The sequence below is a fragment of the Lynx rufus genome, unplaced genomic scaffold (assembly GCF_022079265.1).
Source record: "Lynx rufus isolate CCGP_SWC_20201006 ecotype Redwood Valley unplaced genomic scaffold, mLynRuf1.p SCAF_1, whole genome shotgun sequence".
Classification (NCBI taxonomy): domain Eukaryota; kingdom Metazoa; phylum Chordata; class Mammalia; order Carnivora; family Felidae; genus Lynx; species Lynx rufus.
This window is the reverse complement of record NW_025814823.1, coordinates 195,928,568-195,951,248: the sequence shown is the minus strand read 5'-3', so window position 1 is coordinate 195,951,248 and position 22,681 is coordinate 195,928,568. Positions and strand designations below refer to the sequence as shown.

The 22,681-nt window shown below is 47.9% G+C and overlaps 1 protein-coding gene across 2 annotated transcripts in view; it reads right to left on the bottom strand.

The window, feature by feature from the left end:
• The window catches only part of ANXA6 (annexin A6), a 49,253-nt gene extending 35,559 nt beyond the window's left edge, over positions 1 to 13,694 (bottom strand). For both annotated transcript variants that reach the window (XM_047092272.1, XM_047092275.1), the window contains exons 1-2: positions 13,590 to 13,694; positions 2,824 to 2,867 (exon numbers count right to left, since the gene is read on the bottom strand). In XM_047092272.1, coding sequence (XP_046948228.1) covers positions 2,824 to 2,841 — 18 coding nt within the window. In that variant the 5' untranslated portion in view covers positions 2,842 to 2,867; positions 13,590 to 13,694. The remainder of the gene's footprint in view (positions 1 to 2,823; positions 2,868 to 13,589) is intronic.
• Positions 13,695 to 22,681: the final 8,987 nt, after the last annotated feature.

The window sequence follows — 22,681 nt, the reverse complement described above, 5'->3', positions numbered from 1 at the left end:
TGTATGTCTTTGCACAAGGAAATAAACTCTTCCAGGGGACAGCGGCCAGTTTAGTTATCCCAGGAGGGTCCCTCAGGATCACAGCCACTAGAAGAGGGGGACATGATGGGGGGCCCTAGCACTGGTCACATTTAGAAGCAGGAGACAGTCCTTCAAATCACCCAGGCCTGGTTTCCCACCATTGGTCATCCTCACGCCAACCTGAAGAATTCTGCATCTCCAGGTGCCATCTGTGTACCTGTCCCCTCTTCTCCACCTCACCCAGATGGCCTGTCACTCCTCGTGCAGACAGGTTCCTGGCCTCCAGCACCCATGGCCAAGGGGAGGGGAGAACAGAGAAGGGACTTTCCACCCTGAAATATTCAGCAGGTCCTGCCAGCTGGTGAGCAGCCTGGACCCTGGGGCTCTGAGGTCTCGGGACCCACCCCAACTGCTGCTAGAGTAGGAGCCTGAGGCCTCTCGGGAGCAGAGCTGATGTCACCCGGAGAGATGGCTGCCCGGCCAGGACTCCACCTCAGAGCAGCCTTGACCAGACCTGACCCAGGCCTCATCTCTGCAGCTGCTAGAGTTCCAGGTACCGGCACCTGCCCCTTTTGCCCCGCCCTCAGTGTTCTCATCCCCCATCATCGAGTTCAAACCCAGAACATCCCTGTGAAATGGATGCCACAGAGCCATGCATCTGGGGACTTTCTGACACCACGCTATTTCTTCACATCTTTGGGCCTCAAGTTCACCACTTCTAGAAGGAAACACTGGGAGAATAGCACAATTAACACTGCGGGTGATCTGGACCAGATAAAAGAGTGAGCGGCTGGTTCTGTGCACGTGTGCGCAGGGTTTCTCAGACCTTCTGGTACTGTCTTCGGCAACCTTCTCCCTCCCCAAACCCTTGCACCCCAAGCGTGCCAAATTACTGTTGCTGCTCTGCACACCCTACATCAACTTCTCTCTGGCCTTCTGTTCCACTGTCCCCTCCCTCTGGAGCACATCAGCCCCCTTGCTCCTACCCAGTAGCTCTCTCCAGGCACCTTTCCCAGTTTCCCCAACCTGCGTGCCCACAGAGCTCCTTTATGCCTCCACTAGAGCATGAGTGCCATGAATGGGGGATAACAGCTCATCTCACGGGATGAGGGACCTCTAAGGCCCTGCCACCCATTGACTCTTGCTTGCAGACTGTCTACTGCCCCCTGGTCCATGGCAACAAGAAACCACAGGTCAGCCAGGCAGAAGCGTGGCCTGGCAGCACTGGAACAGGATTCCAAAGTTCCGTGCCCTAGGTCCTGGCCCCTCTGACCTCCCAGGATCTGCGCAGTCCCCTTGGGTCATGCAGAACCCTGCAGTTTGAATGCCTCCCAAGAAACAGCTCCGGCATGACTACATATGGGAAATGGGGAACAGCAAGTTATGCCTTGGACCTCTGCCCATAACCACTAACACTTTCTCTTCCTGGTCAGAGAGACCACTTGTGCAAGTGCACTCCTCAGAGGCTGATAGGGAGGTCACAGCTAGGACTTTTTTGACTATGGCTCCTATATCACATGATACACTGTGCTCTTCAAAAATTGTGAAGATATCCTTAAGAATAGGTACCCTTAAGGCCCTTGTTCCCTGGGAGGCCCAGAGAGAGTCAGAACTCCCCCAAGATCACAAAGCTCCTGTATTAGGTCTATAGCCAGCAGCTCTGTGACTGAAGTGAGGAGCAAAAGGGGCCAAGTCAGGTGTCCCCTGTGGGTGTTTTTTAAATGTTTTCATTTATTTGTTTTGAGAGAGAGCGCCTACGTGTGTGTTTGAGTGGGGCAGGGGCAGAGAGAGAGGGAGAGAGAGCATCCCAAGCAGGCTCCGCACTGTCAATGCAGAGCCGGACACAGGGCTCGAACTCACAAACTGTGAGATCATGACCTGAGCCAAAATCAAGGGTCAGATGCTTAACCTGCTGAGCCACCCAGGTGCCCCAGGTGCCCCCTTGGTTTTATTCTCCCTTCCTGGTCATCATCATTGCAGTGGCCCTATCTCCTTTTCTAAGGCTAGCCAACAAGGGTCACTCTCAGGTGAACCATGGCACAGAATGACACGTAGCTCTGCCCAAGGACGGAACCCAATCCTGGCCACGCCCAGGAGTAAAAGCTCCACCACGCCTTAGCTTCTACTGCCCAGCAAAGTGGTCATGCAGCATGAGACATTGGGGTCTCCCAAGCCAGGATATCCCAGGTGCATGTGACAAGGGACACTTCCATCTCCAGAGCAGAGAGAACCCTCTAATGCTTTTGCCTACCCGGTAGCCATCTCCCTGGGGAACCACTTAAGCCATGTAGTTCAGGTAGGACCAACTCTACCATCTGAATCCAAGTTACCATTGGCCCAGCCAATGAGAGCCAAACCTAGGACTTTTCCTGGAATCACTGGGAATGAATTAGGCTGTTTCCTCCAGGCTGCCCACCAGGAAGCAGAATGGAAGCCTAGGACAGCTGATGTCTAGAGCACCAAATCAGGGAAGAGCCGCCCAAGAATGACGCCATGCAGAGGAACTCTAGTTCACAGAGGCAGAATCCTGACAATATCATTTGGGTCCCTGGAACCAGCCCAACCTGAAGCCCTGGGCTTTTCAGTCATATAAGCCAATATACATCTGATTAGGATGTTATATGCTGTCATTGGTCACTTGCAATGAAAAAGGATGTGATTTGTAACAGGAGCAAGCAAAGCCTGAGAACCTCCCCTGCTCCTTTCTAGATGAAGGTACCAGGGATCTGCAGAGTGGGCCTCGTGACTCTAGAAGCCCAGGAAAGGCAGAGCACAGGCTTCAGGAGGGGAAAGGCTCCTTACCTGTGCTGGTTTGGCCATGGTGTCAGGTTCTGCAGCAGATAACACTGTGGAGAAGAAAGAGACCCGTGAGATCTGGTCCCCTCCATTCTTTCCCCCAATTTCCTCACCCATCTTTCCTCCCAAGGGAAGGCAGGCTCCCCCTACTGTTTTCCAGCTGCGTCCAGCCCTTTTGGTTAGATTACCCCCTGACCTGCTTCAGGGCCAGATGCCTTTTTCAGAAGACAATGAACAGACTAGCCTGTGTCCAGATACTCACACCAGGATGGGAAAGAGACTTGGAACCCAGAAGGAGACAGGGAGCGACCACCGACCCACACGACTCCCCCAGGCGGTGCAGGGCACTTGCCCAGGTATCCCACTTAACCCTCACAGCGATCACTTCCCAGCACCAGATTCTCCCTTTCCACAGGGGAAGAAATGGAGGATGGGGGGAGTCAGGGAGGTTGCACCATTTACCCAAAGTCACACAGCTTAAAGATGAATGCAACAAAGTCCAGACTCCAGAGTCTATGCTATCTGCACCACGCATGTTCTATGTCTAAGTCACCAAGAATGGTTCCAGAGGCCAGGGCTTAACGTTCTACAGATGAGAGTGCTCAAAGGGCTCTGGGCCACCTGTTGCAAATATCTGAAGGGCTGTCATTCCTGTGGAAGTCAGTGAGCATTTCTTTAGCGTCTACTCTGATTAGGCACTGCTCTAGGCACTGATGACACAGCAATCTGTAAAAGAGATTTTTAAAGCCCTGCTTTTCTGTGGCTTACTCCATAATGGGGAAGAATAACATGCATATGGCAAAAAGTAAGAAGAAAAGATAATACTTGGTCAGGAGAGAGTGACACGGGGTACAAGCCTAGGCTGAGTGATCAGAGGATCGCAAGAACCATGCCGATCCCTGGGGGCAGTGTGGTCAATGGACTCACTGTGGCTAATGTGGCAGCAGGGAGTGGAGGCAGGGGACCAGCACTGAGGACTTTTCGCTGATAGGACAAATGGGACACATGATCTGATCAAAGGGGGTGTAGGAGACAGCGTCTAGAGTGAAGAAATAAGGAACAAAAATGTCTTACCTAAAAAAGAAATGAAAAAGGGGCTGTAACTCGTTTGGAAATGGGAAGAACAGGGGCGGGGCAGGCTAATGGGCACTCTCAGCAGGAAGGCAGGGATGGAAGTGAAGCAATTTTCCGGGGACAAGAGGAGAAGGAAGGGCCGGTCCATTCCGTTTCAGTCAGGACCGTACGATTGGGTCTTTTTAAACCATGTCTGTGTATTACTTTTGAAGATTTTTTTCATAGTTATTTATTTTTGAGAAAGAGACAGAGGGTGAGCAGGGGAGGGGCAGAGAGAGAGAGGGAGTCAAAGAATCCGAAGCAGGCTCCAGGCTCTGAGCTGTCAGCACAGAGCCCGACATGGGGCTCGAACTCCTGAACCATGAGATCATGACGCGAGCTGAAGTCGGACGCTCAACCAACTGAGCCACCCAGGCGCCCCTGTGTATTACTTTTTAAAAGTAAGAATAATAACCTCGATCAGCTCCTACAAGGAGCAGAACTAGAAGAGCGGAAACCAGGGTGGCATTTTAGCTCAGTGCTTTCCCGTTCTCCGTGTAGCCCACCACCACCAAAAGAAAAGAAAAACCCAAAAAACAACAACAACAAAAACTTAGGGGAAGTCAGCCCTTGACCTCAGTCCATAATTCTGCTCCCATCTTCGGGCACTAGAGACAGTGTGACACGGTAGAGAGAACACAGGTTTTGGAGTCAGGTGGACAGAACTGGATTGTCACTAATTAGCTACGTGCCCTTCAGCATATTGCTCATCTCTGAGTTCAAGGTCATCTCAAGTACAAAACTGGGGCTTTCCCTTTGCTCCCTTGCAGGACTGTTGGAGGAGGAGACATTTTAATTGAAGTCAAGGGCAGAGCACAGGAGGCCAGGTACTCACTGCACTGGTGGGAAGTTCTGACAGGGCTTTGTCGTGTTTGCCTGTGTCCCCAGTGCCTGATCATGCGTCCCCCACACTGCAGTCAGCAGACAGACAGGAGGAGGGGCTGGGAGTGAACAGCAGAGGACAGAGATCTGTCTGCAACCCCAGCAGAGCTTGAGGAAACCCTGCTGTTTCCCTGACAACCAGGGGCCCCTCTGTACAAACATGCAACTCTCACCAGGAAATGGAAACTCCCCCCCCCCCAGGGGAGGGGGGCCCAAGTCTACCCCAGGGCCTGGCGGGGGAGCCAGCTCAGGGGTTTCCCAGGCCTGGGGCATGGTGTGGGCAGGGGGCGAGGGATCCCCAAGGCCAGCATAGAAATGGACAGAAAGAGGCCTGGGAAGTCCGCTGAGGCAGGCAGGGCTAAGGCCTGTCACCTGCACCTCCAGTCTGGAAGCATTTTCCTTTGGCCTTGTTGCTGGAAACTTCAGCTGCTGGCTGTAGCCCAGGCCCATCTGGACGAGAGCCCTTTCCAAGGAGAGACGGCTTAGAGGAAGGGCCTCCAAGTCTTTGGGAAAATATCCTCAGCTCAGAGAGCAGTCTGTGTGTGCTTCATGTGAGTGCACGTCTTGTGTCTACACAAAAAGCAAACTTCTTCCAGAACTAGAGGTTGAGACGGCCATTTGTGGGGTGGGGAGGGGTTTGAATCTCCAACAGCCCCTCCTCTGTGGGCTTAGGGAAGCCCTGGTGCTAATCAGAGGCGCCATCTACCTTGGCTTTACAAGGGTCTCTGACCCCTCCCAGAGCAACCCAGACTGTACCTCTCAAATTGGTTGAATGAATGTGTTATATACAATATTTCAGAATCCCAGAGGGCTCTTAACCATCCACTACTTCAGGCCCCTCATTTTCTAGATGAGGTAAAGGCATTTCAGGGAGGGTAAGTAACTTGCCAAGGCCCAGACAATGGCCAATATCTGTGCCTCCAAGCCCCAGGTCATAAGCCCTTACACCACTGTGGACCCTGGCTGCAATGGGATATTAGGAGAGGCCCAAGAAAAAGACCTAGGTCTGATTCTCAATCTGTCTGTAACCTCAGACAAGCCAGGTTCCCGTTCTGGACCTCAGTTTCTTCATCTGTAAAATGGGGATAATATCACTCTCTCTTTGGGAAAATGCAGAGTGGATGAGAGAGGCTTTTATAGATTTCAACCATGAATTTTCATAGCAAAATCTAGAATATTAGTCTCAGGGGCTTCTCTCCCAGGTCACAGGATTCTTCTCTATCCCTAAGCCTCCCCCCTACCTAATATGCAAGTCTTATCATCCTGGTTGAAATAGCTTCACAAGACTGGCAGGTATGGCCATTCTAGACCTGTGCCTCTCTCCTCCCAGGAACCCTGAACCTCTTCTGACCCGGATATGCAACAGGGCTCATGATGACTGATCACTCCAAAAATCCATTCAAGGGTGGGGGGCAGGGGGTGGGCACCTGGGTGGCTCGGTCAAACATCTGACTTTTGATTTGAGCTCAGGTCGTAATCTCACAGTTTGTGAGGTTGAGCCCTGTGTCAGGCTCTGTGCTGACTGCAGAGCTTGCTTGGGATTCTCTCCCTCCCTCTCTCTGCCCCTCCCCTGCTATGTGGGTGCATGCCTCTCTCTCTCAAAAAAAATAATTATTTTAATTATTATTTAATTATTAAATATTATCTGACAATTGTGATTATATATATTATATTAAATATATTAATAATAAATATTAATGTTTATTAATTAATAATAAATATTATTATAAATAATAATTAATAATAATAATTATCTTAATAATTAATTTATAATTATTATCCAAATAATTAATCCAAATTAAATTATTAATCCAAATAATTTAATAATAATTAATTTAATAATTAATATATAAATATTTATTATAAATAATAAACATTATTAGTTATTATTTAATAATTAAATAATTATTGAGAGACACAGAGCACAAGCTGGGGAGGGGCAGAGAGAGGGAGACACAGAATCTGAAGCAGGCTCCAGGCTCTGGTCTGTGAGCACAGAGGCCGATGCTGGGCTTGAGCTCATAGACCATGAGATCATGACCTGAGCCAAAGTCGGACACTTAAGCGACTGAGACACCCAGGTATCCCCCCAATTTTTTTTTTTTTAAATCTATTCAAGAGTCTCCCAGTGGCTTTTTGCTACTCTGGCTACCCCCCTGCCTTAGTCCTTTAGCCTGCAAGCAATCAAGTTTCCTTCCTTCCCCTTTGGGAGCTCCAGACTGATTCCAGGAGGAATGCTCTAGGGTAGAGAACACACCAGAGCTGGCAGGACTTATGGCTTACCACTGCCCAAGTGCAAGACCTGGGAAACCACAAGCTGGACAGGGGAAGGGTCTTGCCAAATCATGCAAGAGGCGTGGGCTTTCTTTTTTTTATTTTTTATTTTTTTAAATTTTTTTTTTTTTTCAACGTTTATTTATTTTTGGGACAGAGAGAGACACAGCATGAACGGGGGAGGGGCAGAGAGAGAGGGAGACACAGAATCGGAAACAGGCTCCAGGCTCTGAGCCATCAGCCCAGAGCCTGACGCGGGGCTCGAACTCACGGACCGTGAGATCGTGACCTGGCTGAAGTCGGACGCTTAACCGACTGCGCCACCCAGGCGCCCCGAGGCGTGGGCTTTCAGTTAGGACCTCGCTGGGAGTCACAGCTCCACCCCCAGTGTGTGATTTAGGTAAACTACCTTAACTGAATCTCAATTTCCATATCTGCAGAATGCACGTAAAACTTATCTTCAAGTACTGGTAAATAAATGAAATAGCAGATGAAGAGCCCTAAGCACAGTGCCTATTACAGAAAAAAGTCTCAATAAATGGTAGCTTTTATTATGATAAAACCAAACATTTACAGTGGAAGCAGAGTGGCATCGTAATCAAGAATGCAGGCTTTGCAGGCATGGCCTCAGTTCAAGTCCAGACACAACAGGGGCACCTGGGTGGCTCAGTCGGCTAAGCGTCTGACTTTGGCTCAGGTCACGGGTTCGTGAGTGCAAACCCCGTGATGGGCTCTGTGCTGACAGCTCAGAGCCTGGAGCCTGCTTTGGTTTCTACGTCTCCCTCTCTCTCTCTGCTCCTCTCTGGCTCACACTTTGCCTCTTTCTCTCAAAGATAAACATTAAAAAAATAAATAAATAGATAAATAAATAAACCAACATTTATAAAGGGGAAAAAACTCCAGACATTCCAGAAAATTCTTAGCTCATGACCTAGGGCAAGTTCTGTCATTTCTCTCTGACTCAGTTTCTGCATCTGGGAAATGCTAATATCCTAAGGTTTTTGGTGAAAATTCTATAAATTAAGGTGGGTAAAATACTCAGCATGGCCAGGAACACATTAAATGTGTAGTAAGTGATGGCTTCTGTTATCAAGGTCACCGTTGCAGAGCAGTGGTCTCCAAAGTGGGGTACACTACAAGCCACTGGGGTGCAGGACAAAAACATTACAACTTTCTCAATTTTTTTTACCTTGTCCTTTTCTGTTGCATTTGTGCCAAATATATACAGTTATAAGACGCATGTTAGGGGTTCAGGCTGATAGATGTGCACAATCAGGAGTCTGGACTTCAAGGGAATGAAGCAGATAGAGGGGACAGGAGATGTCAGACTGAACGGAAACACCAGCGTAAGAAAAAAGCATTTCTGTTCTCCAAAGGTGTCTTGCCTACTTTGGAGGAAGACAGAGCGCTTTCAGGGAGGGTGGCAATGCTGAGCGTAGGGGGTAAAACCAGGTGTGTGGGGGGAAGTAAATGTGAGAATAATCAAAAAATAACTTGGGGGGTGCCTGGGTGGCTCAGTCAGTTGAGCCTCTGACTTCGGTTCAGGTCATGATCTCGTGGTCTGTGAGTTCGAGCCCCGCGTCGGGCTCTGGGCTGACAGCTCAGAGCCTGAAGCCTGCTTCACATTCTGGGTCTCCCTCTCTCTCTCTCTCTCTGCCCTCTCCCACTCATGCTGTCTCTCTCTGTCTCTCAAAAATAAATAAACATTAAAAATATTTAAAAAAAATTACTTGGAAGGTCACACACTCAGCCAGACCTCTGTGCCCCTAAGGCCTGGGGACTCTAACTTGGGCCAGGTCACTCCTTGCCCACTTGTCCCCAGGGACTCCTTTCAATGCAGGCCATCTTAGCTCAGCATCCAAGGCTCACGACATCCTTCCTGATTTGTCTTCCCCTCTCTCTCCTTCACCCACCACCACACTCCTTCCCCACTAAGCCCACACAACCCCTTCTACCAGCATTTTCTATCCAGCCTTCTAGCATCAAAACCAGTGCTTTTCAATTCTGGCTTCATTAATGCCACCTGGGGACTTTTTCCAATTTACCAAAGCGTAAGGTCAATGCCCAGAGATTCTGACTCATTGGTTTCTGGGGTGAGGCGTAGGCTTTGGTAATTTTTAAAAACCTTTCTAGGTGATTCTTCCAACTCTTCCAGGAAGCCAGGAGGGATTTCTCTTGCCTCTGAACCCCCCATAGTACTCAGAAATCACCTATATTAGACTGGCTTCGGTCAACCATTTGGATTTACCACTCCTCAAATAGAGGGAGGTTGCTTTCCTCCAAGGTATTCTAGGAAAAAAATCTACCTCAAACCCTCCGGGTTATCTGATTCCAGTCTGTCTTTGAGTTATTTTACAGCTCAGTAATTTGTAGGTAAATGGTGGTAATATAAAATAATTCTTATAGACACCCTCATACTATTCTATCTGATAAAGGTCCAATTAATTCCCCTCTCCTTCTGCCGGAAAAACCAGTTTGCCTCCATTTGAAAATTCCTTTTAAAAAAAGTGTCTACTGATTCTCTTTCAAGCTGGTTTTAACATCTGCCTGTCCAGTCATTAGTAAGCTAGTAGAATAAAATCTTGGCACATGACCATTTTTGTATCTTTTGAATCATGATTTTACTGTTTCTTAAAAATGACTGTTCCTGCTTCTTTGCTGTACCCCTTAGCATAGGGTTTGACTCATAAGGATTGTTGGGTGAAATACATTGAGCTGTTTTAATACTTTCTTAGTGACCCCCTTGTGGGGAAAAAAATCATACAGTAAGAGGACATCCAGGCTAGTGCTTAATTCCTCAAACTGTGCTTAATTCCTCATTATATAGCCAGGAGAGGAAATAACTTGAGGGGTTAAGTATTATTTGCCCAAGGTCACTAAGAAAACTAGTGATGAAGCAGGGGCTCATTTTTCAAAAAATATTTACTGAGCTTGTCCATTGGCTGGAGATGGGGGTAGAATAAAAACTGAGACCGATGAGTCTCCCACCCACACAAAGCTGGCAATCCAGTGCAGTAATCCACAATTGTTTTGATCTCATATACCACCAGTAACAAACAACAACAACAAAAAATTGAGCATTCATCACGATAAAAATATATTTTGTAAGCATGAGATTAAAGGCATATGTAAGAAGAGGCCTGTCTCTTCCTGTACCCCAGAAAATCATCTTCGCGCCCCCCAGGATGTGTGCACCCAACTCCAGAGGCCCCTGGCCTATAAAATCGATATCCTTCCCTTCCCCTTTTCCTGATGGCTCCTCCCCCAGTCTGCAGGAAGACACCAGGATCAGCCCCACAGTCCTCGGGGAGCAAGCCTTTGATGAAGCCAGGGGAAATGCCATTCCTGGCCTTGTGCCTGGGCACACCCCCCCAGCTGGAGGCACTCGGGTTTCTTAGAGAGCAGTGTCTCTCCCTCTCCTGACCCAGAACCCTTGATCTCAGGGTTGGGCAAGTCCCCAGGAGATCCTCGGGCTGCCCCAGGTTTAGAATTGGATGGGCCTGGGTTTGAACCCCAGTTCAGGTCACTTTTGTGAGAGACAGCAATGTGTAGTGTCTAATGGGACAGACGCTGGAGCCCCATTGCCTGACAGTGAAGCCTGACCTGCACTTTGGGAGCTGTTTGGCCTTGGGCAAGTACTTAGCCTCGTATGCAAAACAGGATAAAAAGAGTGCCCAGCTCAGAGGAGTGCTGGCGAGGACAGAAAGAAGACACATCTAGAGCCTCGAAGTGGCCCTGACACACAGGAAACACAACGTTAGCCATTAGTATTATTTCTTCCCTAAACTTCTGAGGGCTGACTTCTCAGGTCTGCAAAATAGGCATGGTAACAGCATGTAATATATCAAGGCTTCGGCCAGAGCCTGACAAGTTGGAAGGGTTCAATAAACGATGCAGGTTACGATTTTATTATTATTTCAGAAGCACCAGGACACCCGTTTTACAGATGAGGAACCTGAGGCTCAGGTCACCTGACTTCTCAAGCACCACACCCTTCTGAGATGACAACGGTAGCACTTGCTTCTCTGGGCACAGCACTCTGCAGTTTACAAGGCGCTTTCACAGCTGCTGTCTTATAATCTCAGGAGGGTATCAACCTCCTCCTCATTTTACAGGAGGGCAATCTGAAGCTCAAAGAACCCAAAGACAGTCATTTCTCCCTAGCCAGTCTCTGTGGGAGCTTCTCAATCCCAGGAGGAAAGGAAATGCAGTGGCTGGATGCCTAGCCAAGAAGTTTATAAGCATAACAGTCCCCCCCGCCAAAAAGACTCCGTCTCCTCCGTTGTGGAGGTGCAGGGAGGGCGGGTGTGAGGACAAGACCCGGACTTGCATGCTCAGAAATCAGGGTACAGACCACATCCTGCACTTTGTCCCCACCCAGGAAGTATCTTGGAGAAGCTGGGTGGGGTGAGGCTAAGTGATACCACTGGGCCTCCCCAGAAAATCCTAGAATAATACAACATGAGGAGTCATGCAGCCTGCACCCACTCTACCAGCTGGATGCCCTGGACACATCTCTTACCCCTCTACAGAGGAAGGAACTAACGCCCAGAAGGGTAGATGTGCCCAGGGCCCCAGCTACTCAGAGGCTGGGGCCGAGGCTGGAGCCTGGTGGCCCAAGGCTCCTGCTGGGTGCTGCACTGCAGATGCTCCAGAGGCTGGCAGCTTCCCAACACTGCAGAACTCCCCCGCCCCGTCCCAGGGGTCAGCTCCAATAGGCAAGGTTCCGCACTTCCAAAGGACAGCCCCCCCCCTTTGCACACTGGTGTCCACATTCTGCCCCAGCAAGAGCTATGGCCCTTACTCAGAAACCGCAAATATTTTCTGAATCTGAGCAGCCAGTGCCTTGGGAACAAAGGGTAGAAGGCAAGGAAAGATGGATGAGTGACTGTCACAGCTGCAGAGGGGGATGCAGGCCTGTGCCTCCCTCCCTGGCCCCACCCAACTCCCAGAATCCTAAGTCCTAGAACAGTTGAATCCTAGAACACCAGCGCTGGAAGCGACAGCCAGTTGAGCAGCCTTTGCTACGGATGGTTAACTAAGCCCCAGAGAGGGAAGGGCCTTGCCCAAGGACCCCTCCAGCACCTGGAACTGTAACCCTGCTTTCCATGACTCCCAGGCCAGTGCCCTCTGCATGGCACAGGCCTGCCAGCTGGAAGGGCAAGGTCTGCAGGAGCTGCAGCTGGATGGATCATTCACCTGGAGGGCCAAGCAGGACAGGATGTCCCTCCTGGGTCAGTGGGCTAGCAATTTAAGGTGTGCTTTGGGTGGGGCGGGGGAAGTGAGGGAAAAGAGCTGAAGGAGGAAACCAGAGTCCTTTCACCAACCCGGGAGCCATATGGCCAAATTTGGAATTGTCAGGAAGACCCAAGGGGGTTTAGAGAAAAGGAAGGGGAGGGAGGAAGCAAAGGCTGGATTCTCTTAGCAAAAGCCCCCACCCCTACCCCCACCCCTTCCCCTTACAGGGCTTACAAGGGTCGCCCAGGCTTCCCAAGCCTGTAATCAAGACTTCCCAAACTTGCAATCATTCCTTGCAGCTGACAAATCAATTTTAACGATAGCCATCATTTCCACCAAGAGGGTCTGAGTTTATCAGCTCTGGAGTTGGAAAAGGAACTTGAGGCTCAGAGAGGGAAAGCTACGGATTCAAGGTCACACTGAAAGTTGATGGTGAAGCTGGGATTGGATTCAGGGTATTTCAGTCCCATGCGGGTATTTTGGGAGTTATCTGAAGCCCCGAGAGCTTTGGTTAGGCCTAAAATGGGCTTCCGGAGAGCAGAAAGAAGGGTGGGGCCTCCGTCCTTAGAGCCCGGCTCCAAGTCTCCTTTAGGCCAGCGGTGATCCAAAGGGGACGGGCGGGTCCCTGGGGTGTGAACAAGCCAGTCCCCCCCATCGGTCTGCACACAGAGCCTTCTTTCCAACAACACCCACAAACCGCTGCACCAGCGGCTGGACGATATGACTCTTCCTGCAGCCTCAGTCTCCGTTTGGCCTCAGCCACACCCTTCCCTGCGGGTCCTTAGACCCCCGTCCAGCTGTCCCCAACCCTAGATCTTCTAAGTCTCTCCAGCCCCTGCCCCCTCTCAAAGCGCGGCCAGCACCCGGCTCTGCGTCTGCCGGGTTGCCCGCAGCCCCCGGACCACACCCGCTGCAGGTCGGTCCGCCCGCCCCTCTCCTCCCCTCCTTTCCCCTCCTGCTCTCCCCTCCCCCAGCCAGAGCGCCTTCGCCTCTGCTTCTACGCTCGAGGCTCTAAATTTGCTCCACTGCGTTCCCCCCGGCACGTTCAGCCCGCGACCCTCCCGGGTTACCGCGCCCTCGCGTTCCCGCCCCGCCGCCACTCCCCACCTGCCCGCGCCCTCCACCTGCCCGCACCCCTCCCAGGAGCCTCGCGGGAGGCACAGGTCAGCAATGACTGGGCGTTTATTGCTCGTCCCCGCGTCCCTGCAGCCCCCAGGAAGAGGAATCCCTCGAAGCGATCCCCTCTCCGGCCTCAACCCACTCACCGCGCGGCGGAGGCTTCCTGTAGCGGACTGGGAGACGGACGCGCGGACGCGACGCGGAGCTCGCAGGGTGGGAGCCCGTTAGCCGAGCAGGAGCAGCAGCGCGGGGCGGGCCGGGAGGACAGCGGGCGGCTGCTCCCCCGCAGGACACGTGGCGCGCGAAGGCCAATCGGGCTCGCCCCGCCTCCTCTCCCCCAGCCCCACCCCCCAAGTTCATTCGCTCCTGGAATCTTAGAATGTCACCAGCCCCGAGCGGCCCAGCCCCACAGCCCGGAGAACCTACGTCAGTGCTCAGACCCCCGCAAAGACCTAGAGAAAGTAGGGGGATCTGGCCAAGGCTACTCAAGGCCAGAAGTCAGGGCTTCTGATTCCCTGAGCTGGATATTTCTCCCCCAAATTCCTACTACTTGCCAAAACTTTGCTGAGAAACCGAACATTGAGACTTGACAAAATTGAGGCCATGCACTTTATCTGCCTGGTCAGATTACATTCCTCAGTAGCCCCATCATACCCGTGACATTACTTACCCACTTTTCGGAGGAGAGCCCAGAGACGTCCAGGTCTTTGACCAACGTGGCACAGCCGGTAAGTTGTGGAGCTGGGATTTGAACCTGGCCACAGAGACTCCAGAGGGACATTTATTAGAGCTTGACTCTGGGGAGTGCATAGTTCACAGGAAAGGCAGAAAGACCAGCTGTTAAAATCCAGGGCTGTGTGGAAAATTCTAGAACATAAAAAACAATAAACTGAGAATACAGAGGAAATTGAGAATGTTGTTCCCCCAGGATATTTGTAAAGAATTCCTGGAGGAGGTGGTCCTATAATAAAGTTCAGTAGTATCTCCCATCCCCCACACATCTGCCTCAGTGGGGCGCCTGGGTAGCTCAGTCAGTTATGCCTCACACTTCAGCTCAGGTCATGATCCCACAGTTCGTGGGTTCGAGCCCCATGTTGAGAGCTCAGAGTCTGGAGCCTGCTTCGGATTCTGTGTCTCCCTCTCTCTCTGCTCCTCTCCTGCTCACACTCTGTCTCTCTCTCAAAAATACATGAACATTAAAAAATATTTTTTAAAAAGAAAAAAAAGTTCTGCTTGGGTGAAAAGATGGACAGATGGCAACCCTGGGCTCCCCACTCACCTGCTGAGTTTGCATGGACAAGACATGTAATTGCTTTAAAAATCAATTTGTTCATCCAAAAGATAGGGATGACCAAAAGCTTTTTCCAATGGTTGTCCTCAATCTGTCACCAGTTCAGAGTCCTCTAAGAATTCTACAAGGAGACCTGGGTGGAAAGTATGTCCTTCCATCTATTTGTAGGCGCCAAGGGCAGGCTGCTCCAAGATGGGTGACTGTGGCATAAAGATTATTTTGAGTTAAAAGCAATCCATACCCAGCAGATTCAAGGAAAGCTCTCCACCTCCCCCTCAACTGCCTAAATTTACACTGGAAAGAGCCTGTACCAAGAAGAGAGCTTTTAACAAGACATTCCAATTAGCCTAAGAAACTTATCTTCATAACAGGCTCATATAAGTGTTGCATAGCTTCAGTGCCTTTGGGATTTCCATGTTTATGTGGATTCCTTATGTATGAAACTAAATTTGATTTTTTCCCTTTAATCTGTCTCATGTCAATTTGATTCTTAGTCTAGCTAGAAGGATCTTGAAGGGCAGAGGATGTTTTTCCTCCCCAACATATTTGTTCCCCCAACAACATTTATTGAGTACCTGCTGCATGCCAGGTACTGAGCTGGGAGATGGAAGTGAGCAAATAGGAAGTGGGGGCCCTGACCTGCCCTCATGGAGCGTCCACTCTCACAGAAGACAAACAGTTAGGTCATTGTTACAAAGAAGTTTGGACACTTGTGATCTGTAAACTATAAAATACAATGCTGGCCCACAGCAAATAGACCCAACCTAGGCACCCAGGTGAGAGTGATGTTGACCAGAAAGATGAATAGAATCCCGTGGGAGACTAAGAAGAAATTAAAATAATTACCTTATAATGAGATCTGTTAAAAATAAAACCACAGGCCCAACATGGTGTCATTGAGGCTACATTCACAAACAATGGCTTGGGGATTAATGCCTAATCCGTTTCAACCTCCCCCAGAAATGTAGGCTTCACCGGTCAGGAATTTTTCAATCAGTGCCAATGAATCTGCCACGGAGACCCCCCAAAGAAAGATGAGATGATCTACAGGATAAGACCCCTTGCTTTTCTCCCTAAGGAAAAGCCACCTTGCCTGGAACACCCCTTTTCTTTTGCTAATAACTTTCTTGCTCACCCTCCTTCTATAAAAACCTTCCATTTTGTACAACTCTTCCAGGCTCCCCTCTGCCTCCTACGTGGGACATTGCCCAATTCATGAGTTATTTAATGAAGCCAACTGGATCTTCAAATATACCTGTCTGGATTTTGTTTTTAACAGATCTTCTAGTAGATGAGGCAATACCTTCTTAGATTATAAAGGGGCTGGCCCCAGGGTGGAGGTTGGGGTTCCTCAAGCATCATAAATAGTAGCTGCCGTTCACTGAGCATTTTCGGTGAGCCAGGCAGTGTTGTAAGAGCTTTACTTGTGATGTTACATTTCATCTCCCCAATTCATTAGAAAATCCTCATTCAGCACCTGCTATGGGCCAAGTACTATTTTCAGAGCTTTATCAGCAAACAAAATGAAGATCTCTGCCCTCCTGGCCTCTGCGTTCCAGCAGAGGGGAGACAGATACGCGATAAGCAGACATGACAGTATCTTAGCGGGTGACAAGTGCTGTGGACAAAAAGAAGGAAAAGCAGGTGAAGGTTCCCAGGATAACAGGAAGTTGCAGTATTCTGTAGGGTATATCGGCAGGGGCCAAACAGCGTGAACGACAGCGTGGAAGAGGTAAGGAAGGTAGCCAAGCTGTAGGAAGAGTGTCTTCGGGCAGAGGAAACAGCTGGAGCAAGTGCTTGGAGGCAACAGTAGGCCTGGAATGTTCCAGGAACAGCAAGGAGGCCAGTGTGACTGGAGTGGAGGGAGGGGGAGGGGGAGTATCAGGAGAGCAGAGATAAGGAGGGACCCAATGAAATGGGGGTGAGGAGGGGGCTTGTGGGCCCTTGTGAGGACTTCGCCTTTTACTCTGAGGCATTTGGGGAGCTGTTGCAGGGTGTGGAACAGAGGAGGGACAGGACGTTTATTTTCTTCTTTCTTCGGAGGTAAAATTCACATAACATAAAATCAGCCATTTTAAAGGGAACTATTTAGTGACATTTAGTACCTTCACATTGTTGTGCAACCACCCGCTCTGCGTAGTTTCAAGCCAGTTTCATCCCCCTAAAAGAAAACCCGTACCTGTTAAACAATCTCCAGTGTCCCCTCCCCCAACCCTTGGAAACCACCAGTTTGCTTTCTGCCTCTATGGATTTGCCTATTCTGAGTGGGTCATATAAACGGAATGGTATTATGTGTGGCCTTTAGTGTCTGGCTTCTTTCACTTAGCATAATCGTATTAGGGTTCTCCAGAGAAACAGAACCAACAGGCTATATAGAAACAGATATATATAGGAGGAGGTTTATTATAGGAATTGGCTCAGGCAGTTGTGGAAACTGACAAGTCCCATAAACTGCCGGCTGCAAAGTGGAGAACCAGAAAAGCCAGTGGTGTGATTTAGTTAGAGCCTGCAGGCCTGAGAATGGGGGTGGGGTGGAGGGGTGGTCTGAGGGCAGGAAAAGATAGACGTCCCAACCCAAGAAGAGAGCTGCGGGGCGCCTGGGTGGCTCAGTTGGTTCGGCATCCAACTCCTGATTTGGGCTCTGGTCGTCCTCTCCCGGTTCCTGAGTTCGAGCCCTGCATCAGGCTCTGTGCAAAGTACACAGAGCCTGCTTGGGGTGCTCTCTGCCCCTCCTCTGCTCTCTCTCTCTCTCTTCCAAAAATAAATAAACTTAAGAGAGAGAGAGAGAGCTGCATTTGCCTTTTCTTTGCCATTTGTCATTTGTTCCATTCGGCCCTCGATGGACTGCATGATGCCCGACCAGACCACATTGGTGAGGGCAGTTCCTTACTCAGTATACTGCACCAAATGCTAATCTCTCAGTGACTCATTTGCTAACCATCACAGACACACCCAGAAGTGATGTTTTATCAGCTCTCCGGGCATCCCTTAGCCCAGTCAAGTTGACATGTAAAACTAACCATCACAATAATGGCCTCGAGGTTCCTAAATGCTGCAACATGTAGCCCCACTTCATTCTTTTTATGGCTGAATAGTATTTTATTGTGTGGATATATCACACTTTGCTTATCCTTTCATCAGCTGATGGGCATTTAGCTTTTTTCCTCTTTTCGGCCATTGTGAGTAGTGCTGCTATAAACATTTGTGTACCAACCCTTGTTTGAGTACTTGTTTTTAGTCCTCTTATGTATTTACTAAGAGTGGAATTGCTAGTCCGTATGGTAATTCTGTATTTAACTGTTTGAGGAACTGCTGAGCTGTTTCCACAGAAGCTGCACCGCTTTATATCCCCACCAGCAATGCACAAGCGTTCTCCATGTCCTTGACAACCCTCGTTATTTTCTGGTTTTTATTTTTTGTTTAATGCCGTCCTAGTCAGTGTGAAATGGTATCTTGTGGTTTTATTTTCTCTTTTTGTAGCTGAAGTGTAGCTGAGTTGTTTTTTTTCCTTCTTTTTTTGGTATCTCATGATTTTGATTTGCATTTCTCTAATGACTAATGATGCTGAACATCTTTTCGTGTGCTGATTGGCCATTTGTACACACATCCTCTTTGAAGAGATGTCTATTCATGTCCTTCGCCCATTTTAATTTTTTTTTCCTTTGCTTGTCTTTAAATTGGGTTGTCTTTTTGCTGGTCAGTTTTAAGAGCTCTTTATATATTCTGGAGTTGATATATTTCTGTGTCAAGGATACTGAATACTAATGGGGGGCAAGAGTAGGCACTGGGGATCTGTTAGGAGGCTTGTGTAGTAATCTGAGTGAGAGATGCTGGTGGCTCAGCCAAAATGGCATAGAGTTGGTGAGAAGTGGTTAGAGACTGGATATATTTCAAGGTGGAGTTAACATGATTTCCTGAAGGATTGGATATAAGGTGACAGAAAAAAAGAGTCAGGAATGATTTCAAGGATCTTGGCCTGAGCCACTGGAAGGATGGAGTTACTCTGAACTCTGATGAACAAAATTGCAGGAGGAGAAATTTGGAGAGTGAAAGTGGGAAAAAAGATCGACTTCAAGTCTGTGACCAGTTTGGTAAGATTTCTATTAGACATCCAAGAGGCGATGTCTAAGAGCCATTTGGATAGACAACTCTGGCATTCAAGAAAGAGGTCAGGCTGGGGATACAAATTTGAAAGTTACAGGCATATAAATACTGTTCAAGGCCAGAGAAAGCAATGAGCTCATCAAAGGGGAAGAGAACCAAGGGTCATTCCTACAGTAAGAATCAGAAAGAGGAGAAGGACCCAGCAAAGACATCTGGGAAAGAGCTCACAGTGAGGTGCAAGGAAACCCAAGGGAGTGTGGTGTTTTGGAAACCAAGTGAATGAAAGGGCTTCAAGGAGGAGGGAGTGGTCAGTTGTGCCAAAGGCTACTCTTAGGTCTAGTAGGACAAGACCCAAGAATCCATCACTGTATTTAGTATTATGAAGGTCAACTTTTCCCGTGGAGAGCAGATTCTGTAGAGTGTTGGGGACAAGGGCCTTAGAGGAACAGGCTTAGCATAACAAGTGCAAACTACTTATTCCAGGAGTTTTGTCACAAAGGCCAGCAAAGGAAATGGGACATCCCTGGTGGGGGGTGAGGATCAAAAGGAGAGTTCTGGATTGTTTTTTGTTTAGGATTGGTGAAATCACAGCATATTTGTGAGCTGATGGGAATGACCAGATAGAGGGTGAAGAAATGGAAGAGAGAGGGGAGTGATATTTGGAGCGAGAATAGTATCTAGTATACAAGTGGAGGGGCTCTTAGTATCCTTTATTTGGGGTAAAGATTACTGAAGTTCAGAGAAAATACAGCATTTGCCCAAAGTCAGCCCAGATGACTGAGGCAGGATTGAAAGGCTGGTCCCCTTGACTGCCTGGGCCCAGGGCCTTATTCCCTCCCTGAGCTGCAGAAACAAGGCTAATATACTGCTCATTTTCTTTGACGGGTCATCTTATTTCTAGGAATCAGTCCTAAGAAAAATAATTTGAATTACAGAGAAAGCTTTTTAGGTCCTACACCATATTTTTTAAACACAGAAAGGAAACAACATAAACATCCAGGGGCTGTGGAGGAAGCAAGTAAGCATATGTCACACACTGTCACTGACTGGTGGGAACAAAGCCTGGAAGGAGGCAAATATGGGAAGGAAACACACTGACATGACTTCATCTTTTTGGTTCTGTTCCAAGCCCCTTCCTACATGGAGTGGTCCTTCCAAAATGTTTGTGACAGAGGAAGACAGTGTGGTGTGGAGATGTGGGTAGAACAATGCACTGGGATTTCAGACCGTCTTCCCCCTCTCTCTGGGCGGTAGTTTCTCTGATTTCAGGAGAAAAGTTCAAAATCTCTGGGCGGCCCCCTGGAGAGCTGCAAGTGGGTAGATACTGCCACCTGCTGGCAGGTTCCAGTTCTGCCGGCCTCCATCAGGAGAGTGTGCCCAAAGATGGGTCTCACTTTTAAGTTTAGTTAAAGGAAGGAGTCCCAGGGCAGGGGGACTGTTCATATGAACACCAGAAAAACCCTCTTCCCCTACGAGAAAGGCCTATATCAGTGTCCGGTATTCCCCCGAAAGACGGGGATTGCCCCTCTGTGTGGGGAAGAACACAAGGACTTTCTAACCACTTGGCACAAAACAGATTATTTTTGGCTATAGGTCTCAGGGATGCGAGGACACTTAGTTTGGGGCAGAGGTCACTTAGCGGGTGGAGAGATAGAGAAATAGAGTGCAAACAAAAAATAGGCTTAAAAGTCACAGAATCACTTTTCTCATGATTTTTATTGTTTCTCCTGGAAAAATATTAGGCGTTCATTATAGATAGTTCATCAAAAGATAGATAGTTCATCAAAAGATGAAAATAATTTAAAGCCATAATCCTATAATCCAAAGACAGCCTACATTAACACTATGATTAATATCATTCTTTTATTACATAACATCAACAGCAATAATAATAATGATAGCAACATTTATGGATCACTTATGTGCCACTCATATATACTTTCATTTGTAAAAACCTGGAACTTACTCTGAATATTATTTTATCTCTGATATACCTTAATTTGTTATGAACAATATTTTATGTGATTAAATATTCTTCAAAACATTTAAAGTAACGATATCAAATTCCATTATATGGTAATAGTATAAGTTATTTATCTAATCGCCTGTTGTCAGACATTTAGGTTGATTCTGAATTTTTCAGCATGGCTCCGAGATTGTTTCCTAAAACTTGAATTCCAGATAAAAGAGTAATGAATATTTTTTGAGGCTCCTCATCTTTCCAAATTGCCCTCCATTGAGGGAGATCCAACCACGCTCTCACTCACAAGGTAGAAGAGACACCATTGAACCTTAGGATCCTTACATTTATTTCATAAGTCACAAAGCATGTTTGCATGCATTATCTCTCCATGGCCCTAGAAGCTCATCTAAGAGACGTGGAACCTGGGACCTAGGGAGGCTCCATCACTTAGCTGCCAAAACATAGCTATTTAGTGCCTGACCTCAGATGGGAACTAAATTTCCTGATGTCATACTGTCGCTTGGATCCCATAAACAAACTCACTTCTTTTAGGCTTAACAGCACATTTAGGTCTTCAGAAGGCTTCTTTGACATGAGAGTGTATTACAGATCTTCCAGGAAGTTGATCACCCCACAGCAAACTCAAGCCAAGAGAGTACTTTTACTCCTAAGGGCAAAGTTACAGGAAAGCTGGGGTCACTGGGAAGAGGCTTGAAAACAGCTGTAATTAGAAAAAAAGCTGTGTAGTACCGTGCATTAGAGCACAGTCTTTAAATTAAAACGCAAATGAGCAAAAACGCCCTAGGGTTCTGTTTCTACCGCATTCTAGCTGAGTGACCATTAACCATTTTTATTCCCCCTGAGATTCTGTTTTCTTAGTTATAATATGTGGGTACTATAAAATATATACTTCACAAGTTTGGTGTTGGATATAAATCACTTAGCAGCAATTAGCACATAGTAATGAGACAGTAAATGTAACCATTGTTGCTATTATTATTATTATTATTTACTAAACGTATGGAGTCCTAATCTATTAATAATAAGAAGTGAGTGTTCTGGCTGGCTTCTATGACTGCACTCTTTAGTTTTGTTCTGTTACTATCTGTACAATAGGAGAGAGAAGGTGATGCAAGTAAAATTATCTCTTAAGATTCCCTTTGTTCTTGGGGCGCCTGGGTGGCTCCGTCGGATAAGCGTGTGACTTCAGCTCAGGTCATGATCTCACGGTTCGTGGGTTTGAGCCCCGTGTTGGGCTCTGTGCTGACAGCTCAGAGCCTGGATCCTGCTTCTGATTCTGTGTCTCCCTCCCTCTCTCTCTCTCTGCCTCTCTCCTGCTCATACTCTCTCTCTCTCTCAAAAAGAAATAAACATTAAAAAAAAAATTGCAAAAAAAAAGATTCCCTTTGTTCTTCTATGTGAAGATTCTGAGTCTTTAACATTGAATTCTAAGGTTCCACTTACTGTTGAAGAATCTGTAAGTATTTGTTTCAGGATTCTGTGAGGTTAAGATTCTGTGACTCTGAGATTCTCTTTCTAGGATTCCAAGATCCCGTGACTCACTCGAAATTTTATTGAAACATTCCATTTCCATGGAATGAAGGCTCTTCTTGTAAGCCTGGAAGCTTACTAATAGAAGCTCATTATTCTTGTGGATTTTCCTTAAAATAGCACTTCTTCAGAAATTCCTTCCTAATCCTTTCTCCAGAGCACTTTTCTATTTATTTATTTATTTTATTTATTTTTATTTATTTTAGAGAGAGAGAACACAAGCAGGGGAGGGGCAGAGGGAGAGATGGTGCAATGATCTTAAGCAGGCTCCGTGCTCAGCTCAGAACCCTAAGCGGGGCTTGATCCCACCACCCTGGGATCATGACCTG